We start from the raw sequence: 12,500 nt of genomic DNA, 5'->3' as shown, positions 1-12,500 counted from the left end.
TATATATACAAATATATATATATACAATACTTTATATATGTATATATATAATATATATATATATATATATATATATAATTATAGAAATATGTATATATACATATGCATATAATGTATGAATTTTTATGACATCACCGTGATTCATATACATGCATTGAGCTACTAATGTCCTTTACTATCCAATTTGCTCTACCACGGAATTAATATATTTGCATATATGTTAACCGACTTGGCCGAGTCGGTAAAGAGGACGAAATTATTATCAACTTATAAATTCCCCTTCGGTTAACATATACGAAAATACATTAATTACGAGGTAGAGCGAATTACAGATTCAAGGACATTTGTACCGATTTGTAGATGAGAGGCGGCATTAACTTATACCTCTCGTGATAGCTCTGTGGTTTAGAGCGCTTCACTGTACGTCCCGAATTCTTGGTTCTATGGTTCGCGCCCATGAGCCGACAAATGTATTATCAACTAAAAAATTCCCTTTTGGTTATCATATATGAAAATATATTAATTCCGAGGTAGAGCGAACTAGATATTAAAGGACAGTTGTAGCTTAATGTGTATATATGAATCACGGTAATATGATATGACTCATATATACGTATATATGTATATTTACATATATATATATATATATATATATATATATATATATATATATATATATATATATATATATATATATATATATAGTCATACACAAGTGCCTGAAAATCATCATAGCACCATTACAACTCAAAATTAAAACCAGCTCGTAAACGTGCCACCCTTTCTGTCAAAATATCTACAAAGATCTTTTGCTCACATCGTATATTCATCCGGCGTCGAACCTGTGTCGCCTTGCTGCCCCATAGAGGGTTGTGATACCCCAAAAGGCAGGTTGATACCCACCCCAAAAAAGACAGGTCATGAAGGAATGGGCTTCATGGGTGTTCAACCTGTCCCTTTGTTTTGACTGTTGAGATGGATTCTCATTATCATAAATTTTCTGTCACGGTTAAAACCGGACTTAAAACCGACTCGCCCCCTTATTGAACTTTCAACGATCTTTCATTTGGATTTTTTTTTTTTTTTGCATGTTTTAGCGATGGACATTGATTGATTGTTGATGTGCTACTGGAAGAGGAGGAGATAGAGAGTAGAGAGATTGAAGAGAGAGATGAGAGAGAGAGAGAGAGAGAGAGAATCATTGGTCAAAAGCGATTCTTCTTGGGAAAAGAAGAGTAGAATAAAGGGTACTGACAGAGAGAGAGAGAGAGAGAGAGAGATAGAGAGAGATAGGAGAGAGAGAGAGAGAGAGAGAGAGAGCACACCCAAAACAAGTTTATCCTATGGTGTGTGGGTATATATATATATATATATATATATATATATATATATATATATATATATATATATATAATATAGATATATATATAAAGACGGGCCAGTTCCCTAACCTCAGGCAGTTTTTCTTCAAACTCAATGTAAAACAGGCAAAAAAAAAAAAAAAAAAAAAAAAAAAAGAAAAAAAAAAAAAAAAAAAAAAAAAAAACCCAGGTAATGCACCCCATCATTTCCTTGTTGCCTCCGTTCGAGGAAATGTCCAGAGAGAAATGTACGTGCGATCTGTCTCATTTTCAACGTACAGGTACAGAGAAGTCCATCGGTTTACTAACATGGGATTTTTTTTTTATTTCCTTTTACCACCTCTTACTTCTTCTTAATGAACACCATTATATTTTCTTTGGAAGCTTGAATATCAAGTTAAAGGCCCCTGTAGTTAATAATAATAATAATAATAATAATAATAATAATAATAATAATAATAATAATAATAATAGATGATGATGATGATGATGAAGAAGAATTCAGGACAAAGAATCATGGAAAAACTCAATTTATTATTATACGTATTTATCGTCAAGTTACGTATGAGCCAAGATACCTGGAAAGGAACCCGGAAAAACTAGATGCCGAAGTAGCTCCAGGACTCTGGCGGAAGAGTGTGCTACTAGGAACAGGGCGCATGTGAGATGAGAGGTGATGGATGCTACACAGGTATTGACACCCCACCCATACATATAGTCTCCCCTTACGTAAGTGTACTGATTTACTTCCCACACCGGTATCGACACCCACCCCATAAGATAATGACACCCGCTACCAGGTACTGACACCCTTACCAGGAAGACAATTACACCCCTCCAATACAGGTGGAGAGAGAGAGAGAGAGAGAGAGAGAGAGAGAGAGAGAGAGAGAGAGAGAGAGAGAGCGCTACTAAAATATCCTAATTTCTGAAGGGGGAAAAAAAACCACCATACCAAAGGCACTTTCTCTTTCCCACAAAAAAAGCGCCCAAGGTAAGACCACTTTTTGTCACCGCCTGTCCCTCATGATTGGCAGAAATAATAATAAAATGAGATAAAAGGGGAATAAGCAAGAAATCAGACACCTCGCAAAGAACAAATGATGAAGGATTCCGGATAGAGAGCAGTGGAAAAAACGAATGTATCATTATAGGTATTTATTGTCGAGTTACTTATGAACCAAATTTTTTTTCTTACAAATAATGCACTGTACCAATATCAATCAATACGATTTGGGGTTAGGGCATTCCACTAATCAATACGATTATTTTTTAGCATTCCCAACTACTCCTATATACGCAATTATATAGTTGTTATATAAATATAAAAATTATAATATAAAATTATAATTTTAATTAATCTATATATATATATATATTATATATATATATATATATATATATATATATATAAATAAATATCGTACTGGTAATCTTCTTAGGCAGGAAGATATATAAATTCAATTGTATTACGCATAGGAAATGAAAAGCCTTTCTCAGAAATTGCCAGTGGAAGACGAAACTGCTGCGCATTTTCTGAGAAAAACTCTTTCCATTTTCCTATGTGGAATAAAATTGTGTGTGTGTGTGTGTGTGTGTGTGTGTGTATTATATATATATATATATATATATATATATATATATATATATATATATATATATATATACCATACGTACATACGTAAAATCTATATAATTCATGGGACTCGACGTTACAATATCCCCATTAGCTCAGATATCAATAATCTAATGCTTGATGTACATGCATAAATACTACATGAATATATATCATACTTTAACACTATTATATATATATATATATATATATATATATATATATATATATATATATAATATATACATAATATTATATAACGTATTACATTCCAGATGTACATAGCTATTCAATAATACGCCGACGTTAAATCCACATTACAAACACTCCTACAGAAAACGTTAAAAATATATACTCGTATACGTATCTACTATAATCCATATGTTTAAGCGTTACAGAAGTATACCTGGAAAATATATGGATAGTAATGAGTCAAGAGACGTTTGCTTCTCTGCGTTCAAACATATATGTACACACAGTCTTCCTTGTGGAATTGTTTGTGGAGGGAGACCTCCCAGCCAGGAATGTCTGAATGAGTTCAAGTGGAACTTGAAGGTTTAAAATGGAGACCAGTTTGCTTCATTCACTAAGGCGGATGCGGGTTCTACTGACAGGGTATTTACATAAAATGAAAAGCTAAGTGTCTCTCATCAGTGGATATTTACATGGAAAAAAGTTGGATATTTATTTACATAAAATAAACACCTACGAGTCTCTCATCAGTGGATATTTACAGAGAAAAAAAAATAGAATATTTATTTACGTAGAATAAATAGCTGCGAAAGTCTCTAATCAGTGGATATTTATATGGAAAGACGTAGGATATTTCCGCAAAATAAACATCTACGAAAGTCTCAAATCAGTGGGAATTTAATGGGAAAAACTTACGATATTTACGTAAAATAAAAAGCTAAGTGTGTCTGTAATTAGTGAATATTTACACGGGGGGGGGGGGGGGGGGGGGATGGTATTGAATTTCGTATGCTTCATCTACTTACAACACAAGGCAGCTATTTTTTGGGGAGATCTACAAAATAATTCAAAATACTTCCGTTGATGCTGCCAAATATACTTGCAATTTATTTACCTGTCAACCATTTGAAAATTAGTACACTGCACAGAAATTGAATGAAATTTCTATTAAGATCCAAAAAACAAAGGTCACAATAGCTCTAGCGTTTCCGCAAAAATCTGGGGTCAATGCAACATTGCATTAATGCAAGCAAATTGTAATCGCATTGCAATTTCGCGATCATATCCTTGCGAAGTATTGCAATCTAGCATCTTCCTGATTAGCGACTCAGAACGCGGCATTATATATATATATATATGTATATATATATATATATATATATATATATATATATATATATATAGAAAATATATATATACTATATCATTTTTATTCCAAAACTTATCAATCATACATATACGAACACACACACACATACAATAAGATACATATATTATTTTTTGGATAGGCTTAATACCCCAAAAATTTAATCATCAGTCCACTTCATTCACCGGATTGTACACATACCAGAAAAAATAAATAAATAAAAATAAAAAAAATAAAAAAAGCAAAACTTGGTTGTCCCAACGAAACCTGTTATGATAAAACGCCAATCCCTGAAACACGTTTGATAAAAAAAAATACATAAATGACCTGTAAACATATGACAATACTAACATTAATTATTCCAATAATTATTCCAATAAACAGCGACAAATATCAAGTTGTTGGTGCCTGAGAGAGAGAGGAGAGAGAGAGAGAGAGAGAGAGAGAGAATGCTTTTAAAAGCCACCAATTTGTAACAAACAAACAAAAAACATGTACACCCTATAGCGACGCCTTTTACAGGCAACGGCCAAATCACCGCTAAAGGACCCCCTCAATGATGTAAAAAGAAAAGAAAAAAAAAAAAAAAAATCACCATTACCAGACAGTTCTTCCTGGATCCACAGAACTGGAATATGAATAACTCCAGGAATTGATTTTCAATTTCTAAGCAAAATTATCATAAACGTTTGGGGAAATAACTTCTGAACTTGAATTGGAATATAAAATTAAGCCTTAGATAGATTATCATATAAGGTTTAAGAATAGAGTACAGAATTTAGGCCAAAGGCTAAGCGCCGGGACCTATGAGGTCGTTCAGCGTTGAAATGGAAATTGAGTAAAAAGGTTTAAAAGGCACTACGAAACAAATGTTAGGAGATGGTGGAAAGTCACAAGGAAGAAAGAGAAAAAGAATGGAGGCACAGTAAAAGGAATGAAAGGTGTTTTGCAGATAGGGTCCGAAGGGACGCTTGCAAATAGCCTTAAAAGCAATGCCTACGGTATACCGCATGAGGTGCACTGACGGCACTGACCCCCTAAGGGATTCTAACTTATATGTCCACAGCTCCACGAGCATCTAATTTCTGTGATGCAAGAAAGTAGTGGTACTAAAAAAAATAAATTAAAAAAAGTGGAGGAATATTTCATGATCCATTACACCAGGAGAAAAAAAAAACGACCTACAGCTTACTTGGAGCACGTGCTTAAATATTTTACTATGGCCAAATAGCACATTGTTCCACCAATGAAAATTAAAATAAATACGCTATATTTTATTAGAAATAATTGTTCTGCACTGTTTAACTTGCACATTATTTATTTTTTTTACATTTTCGTTCTAATAAAAAAAAATCATAAATATCCTATCCTTAAATTTCTGTATCTTGAACTCAACGCGAAACACCTTCTTCAGACCTTTTCAGGCTTTCCATTGACCTTTCCGACCCCCCAACAAGAACAACAATAACAACAAACAACTAAGTATTTTGTAGGCTTACTCCCCGAGGAAGCGAAAACCCTTAAAATATGACAATAAAAGATTATTTTTACCTGAATTTCAATTACCAAGTCAAATAGATGAAATGACAAAAAGGTATTCTTATCACAATTTTGTTTTTAGTACTTTATCTTATTTTATTTTATTTCAAGACCAAATTATTCAAATATTATATATTATACCGCTAGCCTTGCCTAGTTTAAAAATTCTACGGAATGGAATGTATTTATTTAAGAAACTGTGGGTAAAAAGTGGATTGCTTATTTAGAAATTTTAGCTCATTCCATACGCTAAAAAGATGTATATATATATATATATTATTATATATATATACTATATATTCTCTCTCAATTGTAAAGGGCCATTAAAACAAAATCCTTAGCAGCTTAAGCAGCGAATATCGTGTATGTATATTATGATATATATATAATAATATATTTATATATTATATATTATTTACGTACTTATTATATTATATATACCATAATATACTAAACTTATAAACTTTATAATAATATATATATATATATCTAATAATATACATACACGTTAGCACACACGTACAATCCTCATAGCTCTTAACCCACTAGATGCAATTATAACCAGTCATCATCCCAATACGTGGAACGTACGACAAGCCACAAATCAAACACAATGTAAACGTACCAAAACGGAAAAAAAATGAGATTAAAAAAAAATAATAATAACCTAGTTTTACCTCGGACGCTCCATGACAGAGCGGAACCGCACGAGATGAAGTCAGCAGCTTCCTTCCAGCGATGCCTCTTAGAAAAGGGGGTACATTATACCCCACAATAAAACACCTCCCCCACCTCCACCCCACCCCAACCCCCTGCCCTTCTCTCATCTCGTCCCCCCCCCCCCTCACTCCGCCCCTCTCCTGGCTAAACAGACTGAAAAAAACCTCGAGAGCAAACATGGAATTGAAATGGTCTCTCTCCCCGGTCGGATCTTTCTCGCTAATATCAAGAAAGAGGCAGCGATGTCCGACAGAAATGGACGCGATACAATCAGTAATAACCCTCTGGGTTATTAACACGATGTAAATGCCATCAGACCTGTCATTACTTCTATAACGTCGCCGGGAAGATTATCCGGTAGAGCTCAAATGAACGGTTATTCATCGCCGCCAATTTTTCAAGGCGTGTTAGAGAAAATAACAGAGTAGTTGTCGCAACGATTTATTCTTATTAAATGTGAACTGATTCAGGAATTTTTTTTATGATTTTTTTTTTTAAATAATGATTTGAGTGTCTACAACAACACCTGGATTTTGTGTCTGACTGATCATAGTACATTTTTATTATCAATAATAAAAATTGAACAAGGCGCGGGTGTTATTCCATCATACTTTTCCCCCCAATCTTAACATTTGATTCATAGTGCAACTGCTCTTGAGGTTTTCCTCCTGTTTCACTTTACAAACTTTTTTTTTTTACATTCAATTTCCTTTTTCAGCGCTGAATGACCTCGTAGGTCCCAGCGCTCGGCCTTTGGACTAAATTTTATGTTCTATTCTAGTGATATGATTACGGCAAAAAAAGTTAAGTACTTTATCTTAGTTTAACCAGACCACTGGGCTGATGAACAGCTCTCCTAGGGCTACCCCGAAGGATTAGGTATTTTGACGTGGCTCGGAACCAATTTGTCACCTAGCAAAGGCACCTACAGCCGAGAAGTGAATTTCCTTCCTCTGATACCGCGTTGGCCGAGCCGAGAAACGAACTTCGGACCACCGGATTGCTGGCCGGGCGCGAAAAGCACTCGTCCAAAGGGGAACTATGATTAGGGCAAAAGGATTCAAACTCATTAGGCTCTGAATGACATTAAAAAGTTAAAACTTATAATGCCGCAAACGGGCCGAAAAGGATAAAAGTAACAAGCAAAAAAAAAAAAAATAATAATAATAAATAATAATAATTCCACGAACAGCAGAAAGCGACCTAAAACCTATGTAATTATACATGAACTTCTTTTTACTTTTTTCACTTATATAATACATATATACATACATACATACACAAGTATATATGTATGTATTGAAATAATCGACACAATGGTCTTTTTAACTGAAAGACCTGGGTTCGATCCTGATGTGAGTCAGAAATTTATATATGTATGTACGTATATATGAAGTAATATGTTATATAAATATAAAGAGACAAACTGCTCTAAATACATACTTCATACATACATAGTACATACATACATATATATATATATATATATATATATATATGTATATATATATATATATATATATATATATATAAATATTAAGTTAAATCGACCATTTACGGCCAGTTATTTCATTTTTTGCTAAGTTAACTGCGCAATTACCAATCTCTTAGAAGACCCGGATTGATTGATTCAATGCTAAGGACTGGCATCGCACTCACTACATAGGCATAGACGGAAACTCACCCAACTCCTATTTATGTAATTCTTCATTTAATTTTTATGACAAAATTATATTTTTTTTTCGATTAAATCATAATTACTGATCTACCAATTCAAATACCATTGATTCTAAAAAAAATATTTATAATAAATATATAGCATTAAATTTCATAATATATTTGGGTGACTAATTATGAAATAATTCCTTACTGTATTTGTTACTCACTTCACAAGTCAAAATATATTACTGAACAGTACCTCAAAGCATTTAGAGTTAAATATATTTTGCCATATGCAATACATGGTTATGAAATATCTAATAATATTTTCTGACACATGAAGTGAGTAAGAATTGTCTGGCACATGAAGTAAGAAATATTCGGAAACATGAAGTGATTGTGATTAAGAATTGTCTGACACATGAGTGAGTAAGAAATTTTCTGAAACTTGAAGTGAGTAAGAAATTCTCTGACACATGAATGAGTAAGAAATTATCTGACACAGAAGTGTCAGAAAATTCCTTCCTTCATGTTTCAGAAATCTTCTGACACATGAAGTGAGGAAGACATTTTCTGGGATATGAAGAGTAATAAATATACTGACTTGGAGTAAAAATTTTCTGACACTTGAAGTGAGGTTCATGGAAACAGACTCCATTTCCTGGAGTTCTGTTAGTCAAGCCTTCTGTTTGGCAATAATGAATAAAGAGAAATAAAAACAATTATCATTCAAAATGTAAAATGTGGCGCATTCATCAGCCACTACTCATTTAAAACGTGTATATTCATTCTAAAAACTTAAAACTTAATGTTTATACGCGATGCATAGACGGATCAAACAAAGGACTACGTATTAAAACAGGCAGACGACTCGTTGATAATAAACTAAATGTTAATACGCTGTCAAACACACGAATGAAAACAGTAACTGTATTTGAAATAGGTAAATGATTCGTTAATAATTAACTAAATGTTAATTAGTTTTTAACACACGAATAAAAACAATTACTGTATTTAAAACAAGTAAATGATTCGTTAATAATTAACTAAATGTTAATACGCTTTAAAACACACGAATATAAAACAAACAACTGTATTTAAAACTAGTAAACGATTAGTTAATAATTAACTAAATGTTAATTCGTTTTTAACACACGAATGAAAACAATAACTGTGTTTAAAACAAGTAAACGATTAGTTAACAATTAACTAAATGTTAATACGTTATTAAACACAAGAAATAAAAAAAAAGATTAAAACGCTTTTCAATACATGAATAAAAAAATAACTATTTAAAACAGGTAAACGATTAGTTAATAATTAAATAAATGTTAATACGCTTTTTAATACACGAATAGAAACACAACTGTATGTAAAATAGGTAAACGATTCGTTGATAATTAATTAAATATTAATAGGCTTTTAAACACACGAATGAAAATATAACTGTATTCAAAACAGGAAAACGATTCGTTGATAATTAACTGAATGTTAATTCGTTCTTAATACACGAATAAAAAATAACTATTTAAAACAGGCAAACGATTCGTTGATAATGAACTAAATGTTAATACGCTTTTAAACACACGAATGAAAACAATAACTGTATTTAAAACAGGTAGATAATTCTTTGAAAACTGTCATTAACACCTACGCAACATTGACGTAGACGGGAACTGTCTAAACAACGTCAGTCTGAACAACAACGCAAAACTGGTCTACTACTGCTACTCTGGTATTCAATTATACGCTCGATCGGTTATTCATTAGGAGCAAGAAGAGGTCCAAGGGACGCCTATGTAAGAGTTACCTTCTTCTGCGTCGCGTCGTCGTCCGGTCCCTCGAAGTCGTCGAAGTGGCCGGGGGATTGCTGTCGGAGTGGAGCCGGATCTGCTCCAAGCGGTCGAGAACGTCGGTGTCGTACCACCACTCTGGGGGCTCCGTCTTGGGCTGCTGGAGTATCTGGGAAGGAGCAGCAGAAGCAGCAGCTGAAGGAGGCTGCGGAGGGGCGTGGCGATCCTGAACTTCTGCAGCAGAAGCAGTAGAAGTGAGAGAAGTCAGGCCCGTCTGACCTGCAGAATGATAAGGGCCCACTTCCGAAGTCGAAATTTGAAGGTACGAGTTGCTGTGACCGCCGCCGCCGATGCCATACTTGCCTCCGTGCCCCTCGGAGCCTTCCTCGAATATCGTGTGGAGGTCCCCCGACGATGGCAACGGGCGCTCCGCCACCGATCTGAGATGCTGCTGCTGCTGCTGGTGGTGGTGGCTTTGGTTCGGATGGTGGTGCTGCTGCTGGTGGTATTGGGGCTGCTGCTGCTGCTGAAGATGCTGGTGGGCGTGGTGGTATCTGGAGCTCTCCTCGGGCGGCGCCCTGAAGAGCTGGGGGTACTGTTGTTGTTGTTGCCCCGGGTAACTGTGACTTCGAGAGCCCATGTAGTGCTCACGGGGGTCCATTACCTGAGGGGGCGATAACTGGTGCTGCGGCGGATGTGACGAGGGGTAACCCATACCAGCTGGGTATCCGACGGGACATCCACTCGGGGTATGACTTTCTACGGGGGCGCGCGAGCCCTGCTGCCTGCTGCTGGGCAAGGGGGTCGAACTCTGAGCAGCGGGCCCCTGGGTATGTAACCCGTGGTAACTGCCGGGGCTGGGCACCACGTTCTGGTGGACGGGAAAAGGCCCCGTGTAGGGGATTCCTGAAGGAGGCAGAGTAAAAGTCGGCACGCTCACAGCAGCGGAATTCATGGGGGATGCTATAGGGCGTGGCTGAGGAGGAGGAGGAGGACCTTGAGGGCGTGCGGGTAGTGGGACCCCACTGCTGAGGGTCACAGCAGGGGGCCCCATGCCTCTATCGGCGTCGTAGCTCCTGTAGGTGGGATGAGGAGCACCTGGTGACAGGTAGGTGTTGTATTGTGCTACAGGCATTAGCACTGATTCAAAGAATATCCCGAGGTTTCTCGTTTACTGACACTAGGCTGCGACGGCACTGGCACTGAATACAAATACAAATTTAAGGAAACTTTCATAAACCAATTCACTTCAACTTATCAAAAAAAAGCTTCACACACACATATATATATATGGGTTATTCACTCAGATCTTACACTTTATAAGAAGAGATGCACGGACAATTAATGAACGAATCAAAACTAGTGACGTGCCTATCTAGTATATGTAGTAAAGGTATCCCAAAGAGGCACTTTCAACCAATTCGAAAAATATATCTTTGGGTATCTTTTCTTATCCTTCGTTCAGTACTGGCACGTCAACCATCACTGGCAGATACTGAGAAGGAACTGCTACTGAAGAAGCAGCAGGGATGACACACAAACACACTCACATACACTCACGCCGGCGACAGTTGGACGGGGCTTCAGGAGTGAAGGAGCACTGACTGATCGGGGTATCGGCTGCCGCACAGGGTATCAAGAGCTAAGGAGGACAGGAGGAGAGGAGGAGGGGGTGAGAGGAGGGTTGCCAACTGAAAGTGGCAGTAATCCTTGGGAAGTACGAGGAAGGAGAGAGAGAGAGAGAGAGAGATGGAGGAGGAGGTGCAAAAGGCAACAAGGGGCACTCAATAGACTCACTTCACTTTGAGAGAGAGAGAGAGACAGAGAGAGAGAGTGAGAGAGAGAGAGAGAGAGAGAGAGAGAAAAGGAGAAGACGCACACGATCCTTTCTTCTTCTACTGCTCTCGGACACTCCACGAAGGGAGGCCTAAGGACAGTAGAGAATAGAAGAAAACCCTCCCAAAAGCCAACCCTGCAGGACACCAGTTAACTCCGTTGCTACAAGAACTAAACACTGAGGATGCTGCGTTGCTTTCCGATTAATGGGCGAAGGGAGCGGGTCAGGGGGCCAGACTAGCCGCCCATTGGTCAATTCCAAAGTGGGATCCGGCTGCCCATTGGGCGTCGGGCCGACCCTTGCCCCGCCCCTCCTCAGCTGTTGCAACCTCGGAGGCTGTGTGACTGACTGACTGACTACTATGGAATCTCGTCTCTCGAGGAGAGAATGGCTTTTGGAATCACTGCCAGAGATTCGGAATGAATGCCCTCGGCCTCCAGTGGGAATCGCCGAAGGAGTCTGGCCGCAATTCGGTCTCGAGCGAAAGTCTCGATAGAAAGCCGCCAGAGTGTCCCTATAGAAAGCCGCCAGGCTGTCTCGAAAGAAAGTCTCCGACAGAAAGCCCCGAAAGTAAGTCCCGACAGTCTCGAAAGAAAGTCCCGACAGAAAGCCCCGACAGAAAGTCCCGACAGAAAGT

General features: G+C 37.0%; 1 protein-coding gene across 4 annotated transcripts; it reads right to left on the bottom strand.

Moving 5' to 3' along the window:
* Positions 1-10,012: 10,012 nt before the first annotated feature.
* LOC135213710 (myb-like protein Q) lies at positions 10,013-12,161 on the bottom strand. Of its 4 annotated transcripts, none has more exons than XM_064247821.1 (2): positions 11,587-12,161; positions 10,013-11,228 (listed from the first exon to the last, which is right to left on the bottom strand). In XM_064247821.1, exon 2 carries the CDS (start codon positions 11,159-11,161, stop codon positions 10,040-10,042), a length of 1,122 nt encoding a protein of 373 aa, XP_064103891.1. In that variant the 5' UTR covers positions 11,162-11,228; positions 11,587-12,161; the 3' UTR covers positions 10,013-10,039. The 4 variants fall into 4 exon arrangements, with proteins under 4 accessions (XP_064103891.1, XP_064103887.1, XP_064103888.1 ...); XM_064247817.1 differs by having other exon boundaries at positions 11,577-12,160; XM_064247818.1 differs by having other exon boundaries at positions 11,581-12,160.
* Positions 12,162-12,500: the final 339 nt, after the last annotated feature.

This window comes from Macrobrachium nipponense, chromosome 43 (assembly GCF_015104395.2).
Source record: "Macrobrachium nipponense isolate FS-2020 chromosome 43, ASM1510439v2, whole genome shotgun sequence".
Taxonomy (NCBI): domain Eukaryota; kingdom Metazoa; phylum Arthropoda; class Malacostraca; order Decapoda; family Palaemonidae; genus Macrobrachium; species Macrobrachium nipponense.
This window is presented reverse-complemented; position numbering and strand designations above follow the sequence as displayed.

What these genes read in the sequence shown, in the direction of transcription:
- LOC135213710 (XM_064247821.1), bottom strand. Translation starts at nt 11,161, where the DNA reads ATGCCTGTAGCACAATACAACACCTACCTGTCACCAGGTGCTCCTCAT.